Raw genomic sequence first — 24,472 nt, 5'->3', positions numbered from 1 at the left:
TTATGTAGACTTCAACACAGTCTACGGCCTCTTCAAGAGAGCTCTCCACAGAGCCCTCCGAGCCACCAACACTCCATATGGTGATGTCGTCTGCGTAGATGGCAAACTTGATGCCTTCTTGGTTTGAGAGATTTGCAGCAAGGCCGCACATTGCAATGTTAAAAAGCAGTGGGGAGACAACTGAGCCCTGCGGGGTGCCGAAGGAACCGAGATCGTAGGGCTCAGACTTGAGATCCCCAAGCTGTTTGGTGGCTTTTCTATTCTTGAGGAACGAGCTGGTGAACTTGTGAAAGTTGGCTCCTAAGTTGAGAGAAGAGATGGGGGCAAGTATGTGGGAGTGCGAGACATTGTCAAAGGCCTTTTCAAGATCCAGACCGAGAATAGCTCTAACGTTTTTGTCTCCTGATCTATGATGTGATGCTTCAGCATTTTCATGACGTCCTGAGTAGATAGGTGTGGTCTAAAACCTACCATGTTGTACGGGAACAGGTTAGTCTTCTCTATGTGCTTTGATATTCGATCGTTGATGACATGCTCGGCGATCTTGTCTATACAGGACGTCAGTGATATGGGTCGTAGGTTGCTAAAACTGGGACTCCGGCCAGGTTTAGGTATGAGAATAACCTACGCCCTTTTCCATTGCTCAGGGAAAGTCCCCATCTCCCAAATACGATTGATTTCTTTGGTGAGGTAGGTGACAGAGTCATCGTCTAAATTGCGTATTGTCTTGTTTGTAATGCCATCCGGGCCCGTGCTGGAGTTCCCATTAGGATTGTTTAAGATGGTCTGAACCTCTGCTTCCTGGAAGGCCTTGTCCAATTCGAAGGCTGGTGATCCAGTGTATTGCGCGTAGCCAGAAGGAGGGCGGGTTAAAAAAGAGACGATAAAGAAAATAAGGCAAATGAAATGGATGACTATTTCTCGTCTGATTTCCTAATGGCGTTACACCGCCGCTACTTTCCGAAGTGCCGCTACAATTCGACTGGCTGCGGCGCGCGTTTTGCCTGAGTGCGCGGAGAGAGAAATAGTGCCTCTCCTGGATAGTCGCCGTACGTGGCAGATCGTTAAAATGGGGAGGGGGGGAGGGCATAGACAAAGGAGAGCTGCGGGCGTGTTGAAGACGCTTGCACTCTCGTCGGCGTTAGCTGTGTGCCGTCTGCATTTCCGAACGTGAGCGAATTCATGCACGGACGGATGGTCGCTTCGCCCCACTCGTCATCATTCACTACGTTGGTATGCTGTGATTTTTTTACGTTTCTCCTAGCCATATACAGCTTTTGTTGTAAATAAACAGGAGTGGAACGGAAGGGGGGGGGGGGGGGGTGCGGCGTCCGAGAAGGTTGGTGCTCGTCAGTTTTGAAGTTGAAGTTGAAGTTGAAATTTTATTTCACCACAACGATACACCGTGATTTACACAAACAAGAAACAATTGTGGCATGGAAAGTAGGAAAAAAGCTGCGCTATAGCAGCTTGACTAGCCCCACCTCCCATTTGTACAAGGCAACAGAAACAATGGCACACCAAACTCCATACGGTGCTCACGTATGATTGAAAGAAAAAAGAAAAGAAAATAACATTCTAGTGGTTGTTTATGAAGTACAGAATAGATGCACACTTGGTTGTTTACAAACAAACAATTATTGGGAAAAAAGGCAACCAAAATGAGACGCTATAACAGAAAGGGGTACACTTAAAATTTCATGCATTTACAAGTACTGGGTGCAATTTTTCTGGGTTTATAGCTCCTTATACAAACAGGTTTAATATATCACTACTTGAAAGGAGACGCAATTGCTGTTCTGTGAGCTTGAACTTATTTAGTATATGGGGAACAGAGTGCTTTAGCATTTGGAGTCCATAATTTGTTCGCGGTCGGGGGATGTGCCAGTGTTCAGAACTCCGCATCGGACGCAACAAAATTTTCGGCTGTAAATGTGCTAAGCCTCTCAGGTTTGCGCAATTCTTTCGAATTTCAGAATTATTGTTCACGAGCCCACCAAAACAAGAAATGAAGCAGGAGCCTCATGGGAAATGAGCACGAACGCGAGCGGCTTCTGAGGGGGTGGGCTTGTAGAGGCTAGGGAGCCTACATGACAGGCGATCATGTAGGCTGCCTAGTAGAGGCTACGCGTGGTGCGTCGGCGCAGGCACGCTTAATGCTCACCCCTGCTTACAAGGCCTTCCTGCGAGCACCCCCAACGACTTCCTGTTCCATTCGCCTAACCATGCAAGCTCTCTGCAGCCTGTTTCTGGAGGCTACTGAAAGGGCAGTTTATCGTTAGGTGCCCGCAACCCTTCTGTTTGTACCATGGTCTTTCCTCTCTAATTCCCACTTCCCTGACGCTGCGCCATGCTCCCGATTGGGTCGAAGATCATTTGTACAATAAAGACTACCACTACTACTTTTTAGGGGCGGAACTCCTTATAGCAACACCCGTTCGTCCCTCGTAGCTGTTGTAGTATGTAACAAGTATAACATTATGACCTCCAAGGTGGTCCCGGTGAGAGATTTCTTATGTGCGTTGTTGAACAATAAAAAATAATTCTCAATGTACATGGCAATGGCTGTTAATGGGGAATGAGAAACAGGAGCATTCGGCTTTTAGTTAACGCGCACGCTGCGATCCCCATTAGCAGCCACCTGCATGTAGATTGAGCACTATCTGACAAGAAAGGGTTGCTACGTTATACTCACTGGGTGTAACCTCTTTAGTTTTAGAAAGGTTTAGCGATCGTTGAGCCGCAGTGCCATGAATACAATGAACTAGTGTATACCATGAATGAACTCGAGGTGGTTAAAGGTGGGAAGTAGATACGATGCGCAAGCCGTAAGAAAGTAAAAGCCGAATTCTTCTGTCTCTCATTTCCCATTAGCAGCCATTGGCATGGAAATTGAGCACGATCTGACAGTAAAAGGATGCTACGTTATACTCGCTGGGTGTAACCTCCTTGGTTTTAGAAAGGTTTAGCGAGCGTTGGACCGCGCAGTGCCATGAATACAGTGAACTAGAATATACCATGAACTCGAGGTGGTTAAAGGTGGGAAGTGGACCCGAAGCGCAGGCCGTAAGAAAGTGTGCGTGTGCCACCTCTCGTTTAGTCCTTGGAATGTCCGCTGGATGGCGGTACTTCTATATGGGGAATATATGATAAAAAGATGCGAGATGGTGGGACTTGGAGTGTTGAATGGATGGACGCAAGAACGGACGCAGGGGCTGATGCATGGACGAACGCAGGGATGGACGCATGAACTGACGCACGGACGGGCGGATGGAAGCATGGACGGTCACACAGACGGGCGTATGGATGGACGGAAGCAAGAACGAATGGACGGACGATTGTTTCGCCCCACTCTTTATCATTTACTCCGTGGATATGCTGCCAATTTTGGTTTCTTTCCTCCGTGGCCCTCTTCCTTTTCTACAGGATAATGTGAATGAATTGAATGCACGCGGTGCAAAAGAAATGTCAAAGGTGAACACTTTCTAAGAAGGTTTTCTTGAATGAAAAACTCAACTTCTTGGACGCATAAAGCCGACATGAACGATTGTACTCATCAGTAAAATTCAAAGTGCGAAGTTTGGATACCCAACATTTCATTACAACTTAAAATTTGCCGAGATGATGCATAGTTTCGGGAATACTAGAGCGTAAAACCGGACGCTCACACTAAAGTCCTGTGTCCCTCGTTTCTGTGAATGCCCGGTATCGTGCTTATGTGCTTATGTTCCGAAATTGATGTCAAGCATTCGGTAGTTCTCGCCCCTCGTGGGACCGCTCTACAGTCCCATGTGAAAGAAAAAAAAAAAGATTATTTCAATGGAAATTGTTCCTTCCTGACTCCTGCGCTACCCTCCACATTTGTGTTGGTGGCGATCTTCTGCCTTGGCGGGTCCGTGAAGCCGCCAGTAGGAGAAGACAGGTAGGCCAGGTGAATGTGAGCCAGGTTTGGCCTGGGCACGTTGCTGAGAGGGCAGGATAGGCGGCCTGAACGCTCAGATACGGTGACGAAAGACGCCACTCGAAAAAAAAAAAAAAAACGCCCCGGAGAAGGCTGCGATCTACAAAATAAAATTATTCGCTTATACATCTTCAGCAACTCTGTGGATGCGTGGATTTCCTTAAATTGCTTTCAACGATTCTTTCGTGCTCCACGGCGAAGCGTTCCCTCTTGCATTGGTCTTAGTAGTGGTTGGTTTATTCTAGTTCACTATAGTGGTGACCCTCAAGCTCAATTATGCAGGCCGACAGTCGGCACTGCGTTCGTTCTACTATCTTTCCTGTGGTTTCGAGCGCGAGCGGCGACCAATAGGAACTCGCGTGCTTGCTACAACCAATGCCTCGTTTCCACAACGCAGTTGGTCGCTCGTGAGTTCGAAACGAGCGGCGTGTTTCTTGGCTGGCGGAGACGCTGGTGGTGTCTCGGTGCTCTTCGAAAGCGGCACGAAAGACAGCGACAAGAACCGTGAGTATATTTTAGCCAGATGCTTCGACGAAGGCAGTCTCTATCACGATTATACACGATTATACGGTCGAGTAGCAGCTGGGAGCCATATTGCGTTGCTGGATATCGTTCTGCACCAGTAACGCAGTTTCACGTTGTGCTGCGCATCAGATCTGCTAGAAAGGGAAATCCGCCGATTTCACCGGTGTAGCGGAAGCCTGTCTCATGCCAAGCCGTGGCTCAGCGGTCTACCTAATGCGTGGCCGCTGCGAAACGACGGTAGTCGTGGCCGATCAGGCGCCTAGTCTTGCAACTACGTTTTTGGCAGCCGCTCTCGATTGAAGTGTTATCACGAAAGCAACTGTGTGTTTGGGCACATTTTGCCTGGCTTATTTAGGACACTGTACAGCTTCGTCAAAAATCCCCCACACTGTTTAGAAATTGTTTGATGTACAGCCGGTCATTTTTAAAACTTGAATGCGCGTGCGTCAATCGGCTATATAAGCGCCCTAAGAAGGCTGTTTCACATGCCGCGATTGCAGAGAAAAACAATTTTTCCGTTCGCTCCATTCGCTCTTTTCGCGGCCGCCGCCAATGGAAGTTTCGTTTCACATAAACTGTCAATGCTCCGCGATTTTCGCTCTGCGACTGTCGCGACGAGCGACATTTCTGCCGCAGGTCTTTGATGAATGACACTGCAGAATTTTTCCTATGTAGCGATCTGTGCGAAGAGCACACATGTTTCGTCATTTAATAACACTTTCCGCAGTCTAAATTCATTTTGAAATGCGGTGAAATCGGGCATTATCCAAACAAACAAGGAATATCGATGGCTTGGCCGGCGCGGCATTAGCTATTTCGCGGGTCCCGATCAAAAAATTGCTCCGCTGCTGCGATGAGAGCGAAAGTTTTCCAACATGTTTGTAGGTAGGCCGCTGACCGCTGCGGTAGGAGCGAACTGCCCCCCCCCCCCCTTTTTTTTTTTTTTTTGCTGCGAGCCAATTCAGAGTCTCGAAATCGCTACTTCGTGTGTCCTGTGAAACGGCCGTAACGAAGCACAGCGGCTAAATGAACCAGAATGTTCCTGATGAATAGGCCTGTGTGGCTGCCTCCTGCCAGGCTGTTGCGGCATGCGGTGCGTGTTCACTCAGCGATCGATGCTCGCGCGTTCGAAAATGCTTGAGGCCCGCCCGTGGGCTCAGATTTGGGTGCACGTTAAAAGAACCCCTGGTGGTCGAAATTTCCGGAGCTTTCCAGTTCGGCGTCTCTCCTGATCTTATGGAGGTTTTGGAACGTTAATCCCCAACTATTATTATTATAGATGCTCGTGTGTTCTGATTAAAAATATGGGCGGTTGTTCAACAAATGATTCATCTGTGAACATTGCTCCAACTGTACGCAGGAGAAACGATTGTGCTTTTGCTGTGTAAATAATGCAATGTTATTCCCGAAATCGGCAGATGTATTCCATTTGTCATAACACATGTCTATACCAATGCCTAATCATTGTTTTCTTTTGGGGCAAATAGCAATGAATGTTTAGTGCAAAAACAACTGCAGGACACAGAAAGAAAAGAGGGACGCATCAGTACAGCTTTTTCAGTGCAAAAACAACTGCAAGACAGAGAAAAAAAAAAGAGGGATGCAACATTACTGCTTTTTCAATCTTGTTTCATCCTTGTGCTGGTTCTGTGCTGAAAATTCATGCATTACTTGAAATGTTGGCTTGTGAGGTAAATAACCGTTCATTTGGTCCTCGCCCCGCCTTGTGCGGTTGCTTACGTGTTTTCACTGTCAAAGTTCTTGAAGAGGCTGCTGTGTCGTGTTGATGCTTGAAATACGTTAATGTGCACTGCATAATTATGACAGAGTTCACAAAATCTGCTTGTGCCAGTGCACCTCTCCATCAGCATAACTGATCTCAGTTTTGCATGTGTGCAGGCACCCAAGAACATACATAGGTTTAACTAGCCTAAAAAAAATATCTCGCCCTGCACTCGCCAGAAAAGACATCCCACATCACTCTGCTGTTCTCCGTGCATACGCATGCCTCCCACTGATTGTATTTTCTCGATGCACACAGCTATGATTCAGGGCCTTTGGTGCACCTCCAACTTCTTTGGGCATTGTCAGTGGCATAGACTGCTCACACTTATGTCAAACAAAAAAAATTTCATAGTCTGGGGCGACCAAGTTTCTTTTCTGTGTTCATATAATAAAGAGACCTTGGCTGTGCATGGTCATGAAGAAGCAGGAGAGTCCGTCTTGTGGTCCTTCATACTGTGGTATACAGCTAGACTTGTTGGATACTGACTGTCGCTCAGGGTTTTCTTTGCTTGATTGATGCCTCATGTTTAGCTGGAAATGATCAGGCTATGTTTAGTATTCACTTTATTGGTGTTTCCTGTGTGTGTGTGTGTGCATAGCTGAGGTAGTCTTTCTCAGCATGTATGTCGCCCACGAACTCGCTTACGAGTCGACTCACTCGAACTTGCTCAGACTCGGATCCAGCAGTTAGTCTGGCTGACAGAAATATTTGTATGTGTGTGGCTGGGAACTTTTTGATGAGTTCAAGTGAGTTCTACTTTATTTTGCCGATTTACTATATCTACCCATATTCAGCATTACTACTATCAGCCTTACTTTCATTTTATTCACGTTCAATCATGGACATTCAAAAGCGTTAACGTTTAATCACCATATTGATATTTATTGACCAGAGGTGTCAATTACGTGGGTACATAGAATAGCACACCAACTCTCTGAAAAAAATTCTTGTTAAAGATCTCTTAAAAAAAATGTTCTTATTGGATTGCAGCCACTCATAACCTGTAATAGAAAGCACCATATCGAAAGCGGCCAAGAATAGCACCGCGATTACGCGAGATCAAAAACATTGACACCATGATCGGAAAAATTAATTCTAGGCCAACACCGGACTTTCAAGTCGACTCATTGGGACCGAGCCGCGAGTTCCAGTGTAAGAAAATTTTCGGGAGTGCAAGTGAGTCTGTCTCCAGAAAGCTTCGGAGTCCAAAGGGCCAGGTATATTTCTACCACATTCTCGTTCATTTTCTTATGATGCTTAGTGGCTGGCTCCTTCCCCGAGGTGTTTGTATAGAATGACTTCGTCACTCGCAGATTTTCCTTGACAGTTGCATTGCATTAAAACACAATATGTGTGCCACCTTCAGTGTGTCAGCTAGCACTAGCTGTCGTCTATCTCCCATCAAGCTTCTTGTATTCTGTAAAGTTGCTACTGAATGAAAACAAGGGCCTGGAGTGAGAAAATTGTTACATTCGGCGCTTTCCTAACGAGAGTGGCAGCTGTGATGCATATTTAAAAACAAAATTTCTGGTCCCCTGACACAGCGTTTGATAACTCGAGATGCTTGTGTTGTATCATAGTCTTGCATGCATGGGCACTGCTGACCAATTATGACTAATGAATGTTGCCATTAACCCATTGGGGACCACAAAGGAAGTACTGAGTGAATTTTATTAAGATTTAGCACATTTAAATAAATGCAATAGACAACAATACGTGCAAACTTTCATAGACGTTTATGAGTTTTTACAGAAGGGATAACACTTGCTTTAGAAAGTACGCTGGTCCGTCGAGATAGCGATAGAAAGCTGGTGAGATGCAAGAATGTAGGGTACGCTAAGTCCTTGCCAAACGAATACCGAAGTCATCGTGGCACATACAGCTTAATGTAGTACCGACCCTTTATGGAAAGCGTAACGTCATGCTTCCTGCAACACTATTCCAGTATATTGTGGAATACCTGCGTTGTTTTGCAGGATTTGTGAAAATGTCTGTATATATGGATCAAGTGTAATAGCAAGCTCAGCGGACGCTGTAGATCTCTTGAAACTTCCGTTGGGTACAACAACGCCAAGTGATGTGTATTATGCAAGTGAAGGGCAATTGTCATCTTGTAAGCTAGGGATCTGCCTAAAATAGAGTGCAGTTGCAGACCCCATATGTGTTGTCTACAGCCATTTTTATCATGTGGGTAAATGTAGACCTGTACCACTGTGTCTCAGCCATGAAATGTTTGTAGTTATTCGCAGCATGATCGTAGAGCTCAGCCCCTTTCATGACATTGTTACAGATGCTGAGGAGAGTTGCTAGGGGACGACGTTTTTTTTTTTTTTTCTCACTGTTTGGCCACCCAGTTACAGAACATATAAGCTACTGTGTGGTCGTTCGGCAGCAAAGAAACTATCCCTTTGTCTTTGGCCGTTACGAAACAGAATTGTTTTCAGGATCAAAAGAGAATCTATACTCTCTATGTTTCTTTGGTTCCATATTTTTTATTGTCGACACACATCACCCTTTGTACCGTCGTCATTCTCCTCCTCCTAAGTGTCTATACAAGGGTCAGATGCGACAATGAAACCTGAATGGGCTCATTCATATTCACAGCGGTATCTGTCCCAGCCTCGTGGATATCAGATAACATAAAATAAACAGCATTACTTCAAGGAAATTGGCTAGTGCAATTTTAAAGGCACTGCACAAGATTAAATATGTGTCTGTTCTTAAGAAGTCCCATTGTACTATAAAAAGTACACCCAGATTTGATCACACCTCTGAGCAAAGCTATGCAGTCTATACACTTCTCGGGTTGTGCAGGAATTACTTTGTTCTTGTTGATGCACAAGCAGTCCGTTTTTTCAACACATAAATTGTAAAATCTGAAAGAAATTCAGAAAGGCTCATGTTTTTTTAAAGTTGAATGACTCATAGAGCACAAAAAATAGGACAAATTCGATATGCTTACTTTACATTATCTCGCTACAACCCTTTGCATCTAACATTTCAATGAGCAAAATCAGAATATAGTGTTACATACTTTTATTCCAGAATAAGAAAGGGTACTTTGTAAAGTACACTCGTTCCTAATGGGTTAAGATACATTATTTGGTTTCAAAGAAACCGTGAGTGCTCGTCTTGATTTTCATTCGCCGGTGACATTGCCACAAGTGTGGAGTATACTCCTACTGATATTCCACAGAAGCGAGTATTATCGACATTGCAGAATCCTCATGGGGTGCATACAAAACCACGACTGTTCCTCGCCCCTATTGCTTTGTTGTCTGGCTGGGTTTCTAGCTGCTTACACCAGGAATGCTTTTCTTATCGCTCCAGGTGACCCGCATTGTTTCATTTTTGGCAGGAAGTGGGTTCCCAGACTGCTGGTTCAGCCTCACACTTAGTCTCAGGCATTCGCCTGCGGTGGGGCGCTGATTTCCTATGGGGCACTTTGAAGTCATACTAAAATTGGGACGCAGCTATGATGCTAGCATTGATTAAATGGCAGATCAGAGCTCTTGCAAATCAATTTCAGCATTAGGATATGCAAGGCTACAGATTATAGTAAAAAAAAGTCTCAATAGTGTTGCTTTCAGGGGTCTTTCAAGCAGCCCATTGTAAATCTTGCATTGGGGGATTTTTTCGATGGAACAATTGGTTGCTTGTACTAATATTTTTGTGTGGCTGTTATACATTAATCAGCATAAACGAGGTACCAACATCTTTCTTGCAGCCATTGACGCTTTACTAGCCAGTGTTCTAAAATTAGGACACATGATATGTGATTTTTTATTTCCATTCCGAGGATACCACACTTTTTAAATTCTTTTTTTTTTGTTTCATGTACTTATCATGCAGTGAATAAATTCCCCTTGAACTCGGGTGCACCCCACATATTTTGCACACAATGCTTCTTTTATAAGAATAGCGTGCATATTAAAGTAAGTGGATGTGCTGGATGTGAACAATGCTTGTGTAAGTACAGTGAATTGCACCCCTTTTTCTGGCATCACTATTTCTTATTATCAACAGCCTCTGCGCAGGCTGGCATTCCAAAATATGCATCCAAGGATCTTTTTTTTGCATCTTCCCCTGTGCAATGAAGTAAAGAAAAAAAATGAAAAACGAGAATCTGTGCTAAGTGCTGCTTCTGATGTGAGTGGCCTTGTTGGCATGAAGAGAAGCTGGTGGCAGCACAAGAACTAGTAAATATGGGGAAAAAGAAGGATGTCCAAGGGAGAAGATGGCCATTTCTTCTATTACGTGATGCCCTGTAATAATTCAAGTACGACAAGCCCTATTGTGTCGGCAGCGTGCCCGAGGAAGATTGTGTAAAAAAGTTTACAGCTTTGCGTACACTGCTGAGGAGGTCAAAGCCAACCACTGAGTTGCAGATGTTCATGCAAGCTGAGGGACTGTCGCCTGTGCCCTCACTCAATTTAGGTGTGCGGTCGCTAAACAGTTTGAAAAGGTGTGCGTATCGTTTCCACCATTCAAGTGAAACTGGATGCAGTCCTCTAAATGAGAATTGATTGAGTGAAGTGATACCAAAACTGTTAAAACTGGCTAAAAAGGCCAGCTCAATGGTGTTATACATGCGGTGTGCCTTGAGTTCTGGCCATACAAACCTTCCTAGACTTCAAACAGCAGCTCTCCAGTGAATAGCTGGCATAAGTTCTGAGCACTTACACCAATCAACAATATCTGATTACGAAGCTGACGTCATCATTTGTATTTGGCTTGGGTTTATTGTTGAAATAGAATGAACGCCAGGCATTTCTCTCAGGTGCATCAGCCGTGCCTACTTTCTTAACAACACACGCTTGTTGGTTCGCATGAGTCTCTAAACAATCGCCAAGTTTCTACGGCAGCAAAATTCAAACTTAATCTGAAAGCCTCGACTAACTAATAGGAGGTGCTGACACAAGGAGCAAATCAATAATTCGAAGCGTGAATCACCAATGATCAATTTGATTAGGCAAGTTAACAAAAAAGTGAATCGACATTGATGTTTTTTGTTGATTAATCAATTGAGATATTTGGCAGCTGCTTTCAAAGAAATGCATGGGCCATTTGTCTGTCATACTCCTTTATTTAAGGGCACAAGGTATGTTCCATGCATTTTAGACTGAAAGGGGACCCACATACGGTATTTATTCTAATCTAGACTGATAGTTGTGGAATTCAGACAATAGTGTTGGAGCAGAAACTGTAAGCTCAGCTTGAAATTACTGAGGACTGGACCTTACTAGAAGAGAACTGGCAAACATTTCATAAATGCTTTGTTTTTGAGTATGCATATGAAAAAAAAAGGAGCGTGGAGGGGGAAGGAAGGTACCAATCTCAAGTTGTACCGCAGTAAATCTCTAGGGAAGTATTGACCACCCGGTTATCGTCAGTCAAAATGCAATCACCATGGCTGAGAACGAACACTCTTCATAAAACCGTGCCACCGTGGTACGTGGCTGTGATCAATGTGTGTTTATTGCTTCCAGAAATGTGCAGTGCTTTTTTTTTTTTGTGCCTATACTGTGTTTGCATATGTTTCACAGGATTCATGGTGGTAAGCGGCTAGCATATCGTTTGAAAGAGTGACAAACCCAGCCTTGAAGGATGCCGATACACAACCCCGAGCGAAAATGTGCAACAGGGAATCCTACTGGCTTCAGCTGGTAGTAACTCGTGTCGACTGATCTCAGTTGGGAACTAATTGGTCCCAGTTGATACCAGCTGCAACTGGTTCCACTTAGCAGCTAATTGGTATCAATTATAACTCGACTGATCACCAACGGTAACCACGACCAGTTCAGCTAGAAGCAGTTGGCCCGGTTGAAAACCATAACTAGTTAAATTGGAAGCAAGGGGTGCCAGTTGTGCCCTAACTGGAAATGCTACCAGTAGTTCTGATTGTAAAGAAAATTGACAACTACAACATGTGTAATGCAGCAGTGCTGTACTTGAGCGAAGAGGCTTTATCCAAGAGCTTTTTGTGCATTGCTCACGAGAGTCTACTAGATTTCTGGCCTAGTAAGGGGTCTATTGAAACAGTGGACAATGAGAAATTAAGAAAATGATGCCTCTTAGATTTCAAATGAAATATCTTTTTTCGTTTAGACATCAACCTCTTGGCACTTATTTATAATCTTACCTGAACTGTATTTATTATCGTGGATTATTCCGTTGCACAAGTTCATAACACAATGTACTACAGGATTCCTGAACTAGCAATGAAGCAACAGGGTTGGAAAGGAATATCACACAGACGTGATGCAACTGGTACAGATGAAAACACTGCGCATAAGACCATCCGATTAATTACTAACACGCTGAAGCTCTGCAAGTACCATAAAGATAACGCAGAGCATGATACATTTCTCTAAACAGGTGATCAGCCTCTTTTCGTGATAACTCTGTGGACGGTACACAATCAGAACCATGTTTTTTTTTCTTTGCATTTTATATGCTTCGATCACTTCGCTCTCATAGTTATTTCATGGCTGAGTATCATTAAAGACGGGTGAGCCCTCCTTGTGCTTGCTCTACCACAAGGAACGGCTAACCTCTCTGTCTTCCCTTTTATCTTTCTTTTACAACAAAAAACGAAATGTGATACGTGTGACATCTAACAAAACAATGAGCCCTTAAATTTACACTTCTTTCTTGATTTTTCAATTAATTTGGTTAATCTGTTATATGGCCAGTAGTGCAACTGCTTCTTGATTTGTGGTTTTCGATCTCAGAAAATAGCGAAAGCGTTGCATGGCACCGAAAATTTGGCAACTTTTTTTCACGCTGTGAGAAATCATGTACTTCCCCTCGTCTACTCTATACCCACTTACACGGGCACCTAGACAGACTATTTATCAGTCAGACCTACAAGGTAACATTGCTGCGATTTACCCACATACTGACTCTGTGTAAAATACTGGCAGTGAAAAATACTGGCAGTGAATTAGCGACTCCCAGGATTGTTTTTTTTTTTCAACAAAAACAGCGATACGAGGGAGAAAACATAAAATAAGTTATTGTAGTTGAATGAAATGCTGGAAGATCTCGCTTTGTGGCAGCTGTCAACAGCATTGAGTTTCCTGTAAATCCACTAGACGGAAATGTGGTGCTAGTGTCCATGGAAGCTTTTTTCTGTTTCACTTGAGCAAATGAGTTTCATTGCCATTATTGATGAATCAGTAGCCGCTGAATAAAATTGGAGGTTCACAAAATTTTTGTGACTTAAGTTTTTTTTATTATTTTGGTTAGTGGAACAAAGTCGGGAAAGCACAAGTGCTCCTCAGTTCGATAAGTTATAATATTCGTTTTGTTTAATTCTAAATTCAGTGGTGGGAATGCTGCTACAATTGCTCAAAAAAACATTTCATTGAATCTGTGGCATCTCTGCTACAAAATAGAAAGACTGCTCCGAAAGGTTGGCTTTCGAGATTGCTGGAATGGCAAAATCATCCAACACTGCCATATAGACTATAACCAAGAGAAGTTACGGTCAACTTGAAGTAGCAGTTGGGACTACCTAATATGAAGTCTCTCTCCTGAGACATCCTATATGCACCCATTCACAATTATGTCTGTATTCCTTGGCCACAGATGTGCATGCTTGGGCAGCTTCACCATTTGATTGGGCCTTGCATTTGGGAGAGTTACATATATGGCTCCCTTTGCAGAAACTGTGTGCAGAAACACTGACACTAGGATTGCCTTTGTAGAAGCAGAGCTTGCACCTTAGCAACTTTCTCATGCCCATCCCAGTTTCTGTTTTGCAACAAGGCATGTTTATTAAGTGAATCGAGCAACTTATTCAGTGATAGTACTGACCATCATGGTTTAGGTAAACGGAGATCTTGTGAATAGGTTTTTTTCAAAGAGCATCCACATGGCTTCTTTTACAGAAGCGCGCTTACCGAAGCTTTCATTTGTAGTAAAGCGTGTCATGTTTGACTAGTGCAACTGAATGTGGACAGAGAAAAATGTGCATGCACACACACACAGCCCTTTAATGTGTCGGCATGCCGTCCTTGTCTAAGAAGCTAATGAAATTTCTTGATCCCTAGTTTGGTTGCAACAGGTTGTGGTGGCAGCAAAATGCGTGCATCTTTTTTGCTTCTCTTTGCACCTTTTATCATTTATTTGCATGTACTGCCATTTTGCATAGTATGATATGGCAGGAGTTACACTAAAAATGCAGTATGAGAACGAGGCTGTGCGTCGCAGAAAAAGAAAGACATCTGGAAAGTGTATGCAGCTCATCGTTGAGTCAAGTTCGGAAATCGTTCCTGGAAATCATCATCAGACGGCTTCCGCATGTAGCCCTTGGCCATTCCAAATGTAAAAAGCAATCAATGGATGATTTAAAAGGAAGTACAGTAAAGCGGCAACTTCTGCTTGTTTATCTATATACATTAAAGGTTTGTTAACTCGAAGTCTCTGGGGCCATGAAAAATCTTTGAATTACGTGGGTTTTTGAATTAACAAATGATGCAAAAAGGGGGGGGGGTGCAAGGAAGTTAAAATTCTTCGAAGTAATCAGGGCTGGTTGTTTGCTGGGCCGGCTCATTTGCGGTTCCAAGGGTTGTGCTTTTCAGCAATACCTGGTTGCAATTTCGCAGCAAACATGGGGAAAGAGCGGGTCTCACTGCTGCCACCGAAAAAAAAAAAAAAAATTGTGATCAATTGAAGCGCTCGCCTGTTTTATAAGACATGTTCTCTGCAACACAGTAGTGTCATTTGGGCACCATGTTGCCGGCTCAAGGAGGTACCCTCATTATACTTCCATCGTGCAGGGATGAAAGTGCTGCTTTAATTGCTCCGAACTACCCCAAAAGAGAAATGCTGAAAAAACGAGAGTGACAAACTTTTACTCTTTAATCAACTCATAATTCCTTAGGAAGAATCAGTGTGCTTTAATTTCAGTGTGCTACTAATGTGCAGCATTATCGGCTCTGTTCCCACTTGTACCACAGAACTGTCATATTGACCATATAGGCCATTTGGCTGCTTTTTTTTCTCAGCTGGATAGGTAGGCTAGTGTGGTAAAATGTGAAAATGAGCCGTATTTGCTTTTACCTCATACCTATTATCTATCATTCAGCAACACTTATATGGGACCCTGGTTACTTCTAAAATGTGGCGCTTATCTTTTCTGGTTTAATTTGATATCTGCCCCAAATACTAGTATATCATATTGTAGCTCATATTGCAGCACATTTCTGACAACTTTCCATTGTTCGCATCATCAAATTTATTTCGATTGTTGTCTGGTAAATACATTTCATAACAAAGAATATTTACTAGTTGCTTCAACACTGCTCTGAACTCTTAATAATGCATGGCAAATTTATTATCTGCTCCTAAGACACTAGTAGCTGTTGCAAGCTAGCATTTTTTCCTGCTCCGAAAGTTCTAATTGCTGCTCCAAAGTAGTACTTTCCCTGCTCCAAAGTATGCTCTAAAAAGTAAAAAGTCGCTTCTGTCATTGAGTACGTCATGCTGAGATTATTTGCCTGTTCTTCCTGGTAAAATAAAGATTTAATAATGGCCAGCCCAAAAATCATTATTTCCTGGCTTTTATTAAGACTTTATAGATAACCCGCCAAGCTTCCCAGCTTTCACTCACAATTCTAGCCGTCTCTCTACCATGCAAGCCACAGTACTTTGTTGTAGTTCGAGTAGACTTGTGTTATTACGTTATGGAAAGAAAACTTTGAAGGAAAGCGATGTGAAAGTAATAAATTACATTTCTGTAATTGCTGAGTTGATTTTCTGTAGTTGTACTCGACAGCTGTAATCAATTACTTAATACACAAAGCAGTAACAACCGTTACTTATTTTCTGTAACATGACGATTCTCATTGTGGCGCAAGTGTTCTGGCAGCAAAACATTTTGTGGTGTGAAAAAGCGTGCGACCTAGTGAAGTAGCGGTTACGGGGCTCGGCTGCGGGTCGAGGGTTAGATTCTGGCAGCGGTGATCACATTTACTATTGAGATGAAATGGTGGATGGTCAGTGATGGTCAATATTTCCAGAGCTCTCTCTCATAATTATCGTCGTTTTTTTATGTGAACTCTCGGATAACAACACTCAGTAGAGATACCTACAGTGTTTTGCGACGATGTACGTTCCCTGCTGCTGACTGCAACTTCCAAGTCATATCAGACTGGAAATATCTCGGATCGGTTCGTTCCATATTTTTTCACTCCTTTCTTTTGATGCCTTAGTGCTTTTCAAGATATTCTGATGCATTGCTGGTGTAATTTTTGTGCAGCTGTAATTACAATTCAGCACTGACTCAGTCTATTTGTTGTTTCTTGTCTTTGCAACAACACTCTGGGCAGCTGCTACAAAATTTAACTTTTTATGTGACAAAGATTGATTTAAAAACCATTTCCATAGCTTTTACTGAAGCTGGGGCTAATGGCTACATCAAGGATAAGCAACATATGGTATTAAATGTAACAGCACAGAATACCAGGGTCATTTTACAGATTGTATTGATTCGAAAACAAGGAGTAGTGTTCCTGGAATGTAAGGTAATCTTCCACACTAAGGTGATCCTTCCAGAATGTTGATTATGAATGCAAACAAACAAGTCATGGTGGCAGAAAATATGAGTACTTTATCATTTTTGCATCACTTTTGCGTCGCCCCGCCGCGGTGGTCTATAGTGGCTAAGGTACTCGGCTGCTGACCCGCAGGGCGCGGGTTCAAATTCCGGCTGCGGCGGCTGCATTCCCGATGGAGGCGGAAATGTTGTAGGCCCATGTGCTCAGATTTGGGTGCACGTTAAAGAACCCCAGGTGGTCTAAATTTCTGGAGCCCTCTACTACGGCGTCTCTCATAATCATATAGTGGTTTTGGGTCGTTAAACACCAGATATCAATCAATCAATCACTTTTGCGTCTTCTATAGTCCTTTGATAAGCCGCATGATACAGAGTACCGGCTAGCCCAGCGGTCCTTTTAGTGGTTAAGTGAAGCTAAAGGAAAACTGATTTTGTGAGAAATCGATGCAGTGAAACTTTTGTATGATAAAGTGAGACAGGCAATGTTTGGTATTCGAACAACAGGCTTTCTTCGACAAATGTCAAGTGGCTGAGACCATATGGTATGAAACTGTGATTGTATTGTTCGGGTGACAGTCAATACGTGCAGCTCTTGCAACCACCCTTTTCCATCCCTTTTCATCAGTATGCCAAGGGATGCAAGCAACTTGAATGGCCAATGATCGACTGCTCTGCTTGGTAAAAACAATAAACGGGGCTCGTTTTAAGTTGCCATTGTAATGCATAGACCGAACCCAAGCTATGTGCCAGGAAGGAAAACGGACAATCTTGTCACATTGACGATGCACGTTCGAAAAGCACCAACTGAGTGCATTGGACCTGTCTATTCTGTATACATACTTTTGTGGTGTTGATGCGCAGTGTGCGGCGCATGCCTCCTGTACTGTGTACTCGCCCCAAGATCAGAGTACAAGCGGCAGCACCAGCATCACACTAGTGTGGATAGGTGGTGTGCATTTTGTGAGCGGTGCAAGCTGACTGTTGGAGAACAAAATGCGTTGACTGCAGCCTACTTGTAATATGTATGTTGCCCATTACCGAATGAATGCACAAAGCTTGCCAAGTGTTAGGAACACAATCTGTCATTGAAAGCGATATTCGCACGTGACCACTGTAATGCGACTGAATTCGTCATTTGTTTCATTCTTGGTCAATGAGGTAAAGTAACCACGAATATGACAATACAAAAAGGTAACAACATACAGCTTTGTTCAATCGATTATCTACACACAGTGATACAACAATGTTTGGTTATTTGATAAGACAAAGGTTTTTTTTTCAAGGGAGTCAACCTATAACAATGCCACAAAAGCGCTCAAAATAATGTAAAAAAAGACTGTGTTTTGCGGGACATTATATGATATAACCTAGGCATGCCATCTGGATCAATTTTTTTTACCATCTTGATTCTTTAAAGTGAACTCAAATCTAAGCAGACGAGTGGGCTCGCACAATGTTCAAAATGCGCCTAGTGACTCATGTTGAGCAATGGCCATGTACTTCTATTCTTTTTAAAGGAGAATGTAAGTACTGAAGTGGCAGAATTTACTTGACACAAATATTTCATTGTAATGGGACCGTGCAATGCAAAAAGTATCTCTAGTAAAATCAAAGCTTATGGCATCATCAAATTGCACAACAGCGCTGCACTTACAATAAGCAAGATTTGGTCAACCTGCCTTCTTCGTCCTTGTTAATACTGACTCACTAATATGTTATCTAATATTCCTTATGTTTAAGATGACGCCAAGGGCACTTCAGTACAAAGTGCTTCAATGACAGAGTGGTATGTAAATCATCATAATATAACATGAATAAAGAAAACTTACACACAGAATAGACATCGCATGTGTGGTTCTGCAGCTCCATTTTGTCTTTTCGCGTAAATACTATGATTGTTAGGAAGCACCAACTCCCTCAAGACATTCGACAAAGCGAGACCTTTACCGACATGACCCTGGCAAATGGAAGGTACGACAACTCGCAGTACTCGGCGAGGGCACATACTGATCTTACTGCAGTGCATATACAGGCGAGCAAGTCGAAATGCTGGCGTATATAGTGCTAGGCAAACGTGCAAGCAGTTGAGCTTGTGCTAACATAGCGGGATGAGCTGCCCTTTGAGGATGAACATATTGTGCACACATATGCTAGCCTTACATGGCTAGCAGACAATGCAAAGACCAATCCACACAAGGCACGCTTTAACCAGTGGCCACCTGATGTTGACACATTTCGATCTTGGGGCGAATACATCTAGGAAAACTGTTGCACAATGAAAAATTGCCAGTTAGCACTTGTCCTGTCAGTGTGTTTGTCTGTTTCATACCAAATTACATATGCTGAAGTTTATCGCTGTGTAAAGATTAACTGGTACAGCCAGTACAGTTGGGAAGCATGTGTGCTTGATCATTGTGGCTAATGTTGATGTGAAATTCATAATGCTATTTGGGTACTTTTTCTGCTTGTGAAGTGTGTATTACAGGCAGTTTCTGTGTCTTGCACTCAGTCCTTGGAACACCACAAGTTCCCTGACGATGCCATCATACCGCAAGCCACCTACGAACAACGATTCTAGCATTGGAGGTGAAGAGCAGAAAGCGGAGGCTAGCGAGGGGCCCCAGAGATCTGGAATTTCTGGGCTCTTGCACCCAGTGCCCGGATGTCACAGCTTTGGTGAATGCCACCCCTTGCAACAGCCAAAACAAGACGTGCCACTGAACCCTCCCTTGCGACGGCCAAGGGAAGACCTGTCACTGAACCCTTTACTTGTGCTCGGGACCACTACACCCTTGATGTTGTTCCAAGATGCATTTGCAGTCCTGAATGACTTCTGGTAAGCTTCTTTTTTACCGTCAGGAATATGTCCTGCATGACATGTGGTCCGCCGTCTTTTCAGCAACTAGGCCTGTATCGCTGGTGTTGTATGTGTCTCAGTTTTGTTATAGTTGCATCCACAACAAAGCTAACAGGGTGTGCATAAAAAGTTTGTTGTAGTGAAATTTCATGTATAGACCACAAGTTTTGGGAATGACTTGTTCTCTGGGTCCAGAAAGCGACTGCATTATTTTTTACATCACTCTCACTGACTTATGCTTATTTGGTTGCACTGAAGGTGCCGTATTTTATCGCCTATAAGTTTGAACAAAGTATACAGACAATGGGTAGCCAAAGTTGGTTTGCAGCTTATGCGCTGATTTCAGTGCATAAGTTGGCTTCACTGCACAGGTTCACGGTAGTGTAAAGCCTTCATGTCGATTTGCAGGCATCGTTTTTCTATAATTTTTGTTCTATGGTTTGTAGGGGAAGGTAATACGAAAAAAAGATACAGCAATGAGACGACTCCCAAGTGAATGCCTGCTTTAAAGCTTCGAGGGTGGCAGGAAGCTACAAAAGCTACGAGCTGAAGTATGAAGCACCATAGTTTGAAGTGAAGGACAGGAAAGCACTTTGTGCCTTTTTACAACTTTCGATACCTTAAGAGCTGTGTGGTAGGTATAGATGATCATGATAGTAGCAATGATGGAAGTGCTGCTCCAACTGCTCTAAACTGCTCTAAAAGAGAAATGCTGCTTCATGCAGCGTCAAAGTGCAATAATTGCTAGTAACTGCTCCAAACCTGCTTTGAAAGGATGTTGGCAAACTGAAAAGAATGATAAAGTTTAACCATGGGACCATCCCGTGAGCCTAAGCGAAACCATAGGCAAGCTGTATACACTATCATCCTAGTATGTTACTCGGTGGCGTAAACCCAGAAAAACCTCAAGGGGTGACACATATCAGGCCATGGTGTCCATTTCATATTTTTAATATGCGTTGTATTTATATATATATAGGAATTAAATCCTGCTTTCAAATAAAATTAAAAGAAAACTGAGCATGGGGTTCGAGCTCGAGCAATTGCATTTTTTAATTCAGTCTCTTTCTTTTTTCACCTTTTTTTCGATTTCCATAGTTCACACAGCTAAGGGGCACTTAACACAGGCACGCACTAAAAGATAAAAAGCCATTTAAAAAGCCTATTGTGCTATACTTAACTGTTAACTCGGTTATATCACGTGCTAAAGCTAAATCTCAAGTGGAACACTTGCTAGGGGTGTCCTCCTTAGCCTGAACATCAAAAAAGTCCGAACTCTCTTGACCCCATTTTCTCCGCCTATGGTTTACGCCAACTATACTGCTTGTATACTAGCTGCATACCAGCATACTGCATGTTTATTTATACAGTTAAACCGCTTTATAAGAGACATGCTCTGGGCAGCAATTCTTGTCTCTTATATGAGATATGTCTTATAAGCAGGGCACCTGGTATTCGTTTTCTTCTCAGAATCAGAAATGATTTTATTAAGTCATCAGGAGCATTACAAATTGTTAGTATAACAATCTGTATTTTATTGTAGGCACACTTGTGTTGCTCATGCTTGTTTGTTTCTTGTATCAGTGTCTCTTTTAAAGGGGTTCAGCTGTAAATATGAATATTTATTAGATGCTTAAGTGATGTTTTAGACTTGAGGAGTTGTCAGGAACATGCATCTGCTCCAAAAACACCAATAGAAACCCTAATCTGTAGCATTTTTTTTTGCTCAAGACACTTGAGGCTGCTCCAAAGCACCATTTTTTCTGCTCCAGAATCTTCTCCAAAAAAGAAAATGTCGCTTTCATCACTGTAGTAAAAAACCATGGTTTTGTTCGCAGTGGTCAGTTAGTTCAATCTTGGTGCGCTGGCCACACATGTGCCATCAGAACAGCTTCTATGAGTGTGTCTACTGCAGTTTTGTTGGCAGAGGTCATGGCAGAATATAGTTTTGTTTGGTTCTCATGCCTCTTTCAAAGGCCTTGGTTGTTATGCCCAGTGGCAGAAACGTAGTCGAAGTGTGCCAGATGGATGTTGCAATGCGCTGCTTGAGAAGTTTTTGTGAGGATATACAGCAATCACAGGCCTTTTATTCACAAGATAGCACTTGCAAAATTTTCCAAGGTGGTAGGTAGCAACGTTACTGAAAGTTTTTTTTTTCCAACTTGGCTTTAGATCTTCCATTTTCACTGCTTCACAAGCCTGTTCGAAGGCCCGCAGTTGGTCACTGACATTAGTTTGAAAAATCAATGATATTCCTTGAGTGAGCCTCACTTAGCAGGGTGTCTACTACCAACCTGGAAAAGTCACGGAATTTCTGAAAAACTTGGTCAGGTCATGGAAACTGATTGCAGTCTGTGGGTTTGTTACAAAAATAAGCATTACAATTGATCAAAGCTTAAAAAGTCGCTCCTTCTAGAAGAGGTGGGAAATAAAGGCAGTGTATAACTGTCACCTCTTAGTGCAAACTCAAAAGGATACACCACTAAAAAAAAAGTTTACTGACATTTCGGCACCTCATGTGAGAGGCTTGTTCACAATAAAAGCCATGAGAAAGGCACAGCGTATTTAAAAAGATATTAAAGAGCAAAACTGTTTTTTGCATGTTAGGATAGTACAATTTCACAATCTCTAAAACACCATTCTTACCGTGGCAGAACGTTTGGTAAGCGAGAATGTGCACCACAAAAAATGCGGGGGAAGATGCCACCTTAAGATTCCTATCCCAAGCGCGCTGTGATGTCATAGATTTTGAAGACGTACTGGGTCCTACATAACTGCTATTCAATAAAAATGAAGCACATTATCATCTGTAGGTGCCATATATGTAGCATACGAAGTTGCAGAAAATTTCCTCAGGCCAATGTTATGAAAAGACAAACAGTGCATTTTGAAATAGGTCTTCATGTGCAGATATTTATGAACAAAATTTAAGAATGAAACTTCAACTTTTATTTTCTTTTTATGATAGTGAAAAAAAAAAGGCATCAAAGTTCCCAGAATGTAGTTTGTTAATCTAAACCACATCATTGTTTCTAGCTTTTTAGTGTCCCTTTAAGTACGCCTAAGTACATGACATAAGCCTTGAGAGTACATTGTCAAAAGTGTCCCATCACTCCTGTTCAGCATGTGGGAAGTTGTCTGTATGTGCAGGGATTCCACGGGCAGGCATGTCGCTGGCTTAACTTTTTCTTTTACTACAGCATGTGCGCGTGACCAGTCAGTTTGATGGCTTGTAGATTCTACATGTTCAGCAAGGGCGTTTGAGCCCCTGTGTCATTTGGTGACATCATGTTCATGTTGTTTAACTCTTCTTGAACTCGCCAATTTCACCGTTACACAAGTTTTCATAATCGTGGGAGCCTATGGTGTGAAGAAGAACGAGGACATTTTTTTTTCCTTCACATTGACTACAGCATTTTTTAGCTTCCATATTGGTACATGAACTATTTGAATGTCGGCTGCATACACAGCATATCTTAATTTGGAACCTGTACATTACTCATGTAGGTAAATTTGTGCATGCTTGGTTTAGTCGCGATTTCGGCTTGGCTTGAAGGTCTGGTTAGGCTAGAACTGCCATCAGCAGAAGCTTGCCGGGGTATGTCGTGCCTCTTATTATTGTTATTATATAAGGATTGTTATTATTGGCGATGCAATGGCAAACGTTCTCACCTATGGACTCATTGCTGGTATCTGTGTATTTTCGACTAAATTTCTCATTTAAGTTTTTTGAGATTGTGTCCTTAAATCTGTGATTATTTTTTAGCGTCACGTTGATATAAGAGTACATAAACGAAAGTTCTTTTACCTTCTTCTTACCTTCCAAAGTTGCAGCGCTCCGGGGTGTTCTATTTTCTTACCTGGATATCTTTGACGTCGACGACCGTCCCCTGGGCCGCACAAGTGCCGTAACCCACCGCATCGACACTTGCGATGCCAGTCCACTCCACAAACGCCCTTGTCGCCTGTCACATGCTGAGCACCAAGTTATACAGACGAAGGTCGCGAAAATGCTGAGTAAAGACGTCATTGAGCATTCATCGAGTCTGGATGATGTAATCGTTTTCTCGCCCTCCTTCGAAAGCCATCTGTCTCGTCTCTCGGCAATTCTTGACGTTTTTCGTTCCGCTGGTCTCCAACTGAATTGGTCGAAATGCTCATTTGGACGCCGGTAGATTAAACTACTCGGCCACCTTGTTGACACCACTGGTGTTGAACCCGACCCCAACAAAGTCCGTGCAGTCTGAGAATTCCCGGTTCCACGTTCTACACAAGAAGTTTGCAGTTTTATTGGGCTCTGCTCATACTTCCGCCGCTTTGTCTTCAACTTTGCAGATATTGCTAGGCCCCTCACGGATCCCCTCAAAAAGAATGTGGCCTTTTCTTGGGAAACGGACCAAGAACATTTTTTTGCGTCGCTAATTACCGCCCTCACGTACCACCTGTTCTGGCTCATTTTGATCCAGCGGCTCGAACAGAGCTTCGCACCGATGCAAGCGGCCATGGCATTGGTGCTATACTCACTCAGATACAGAATGGCACCAACTGTGTGATGGCACCCCCCCCCCCCCCCCCGAAATATTTTTTTGGCATGGCATATATATAGCCCAATATTACCATTTGCATGCCCACCCTTCAGATCAAGGTGCACTCCATCCTTCCCCTCCCAAAAATTTACCTACGCTCCTGGCGATGGCAAATACCGGTGGAAAATGTTCTTGTAATTGCTATCGCAATAAAAACTAAGAGACTCTCGCCTTCTAGTCGTCTTACGCGTAT

General features: G+C 43.0%; 1 protein-coding gene across 9 annotated transcripts in view; it reads left to right on the top strand.

Moving 5' to 3' along the window:
- The window catches only part of LOC142761703 (uncharacterized), a 155,385-nt gene that overhangs the window by 72,507 nt on the left and 58,406 nt on the right, over positions 1-24,472 (top strand). For 2 of the 9 annotated variants that reach the window (XM_075883918.1, XM_075883922.1), the window contains exons 4-5: positions 4,359-4,465; positions 19,310-19,672. In XM_075883918.1, the coding sequence (XP_075740033.1) occupies positions 4,359-4,465; positions 19,310-19,672 (470 nt within the window). Of the gene's footprint in view, positions 1-4,358; positions 4,466-7,371; positions 7,490-18,772; positions 18,808-19,309; positions 19,673-24,472 lie in introns of those variants that run through there. The other 7 variants (XM_075883923.1, XM_075883920.1, XM_075883919.1 and 4 more) reach the window with 7 other exon arrangements.

The sequence above is a fragment of the Rhipicephalus microplus genome, unplaced genomic scaffold (genome assembly GCF_043290135.1).
Source record: "Rhipicephalus microplus isolate Deutch F79 unplaced genomic scaffold, USDA_Rmic scaffold_22, whole genome shotgun sequence".
Taxonomy (NCBI): Eukaryota; Metazoa; Arthropoda; class Arachnida; order Ixodida; family Ixodidae; genus Rhipicephalus; species Rhipicephalus microplus.
This window is presented reverse-complemented; position numbering and strand designations above follow the sequence as displayed.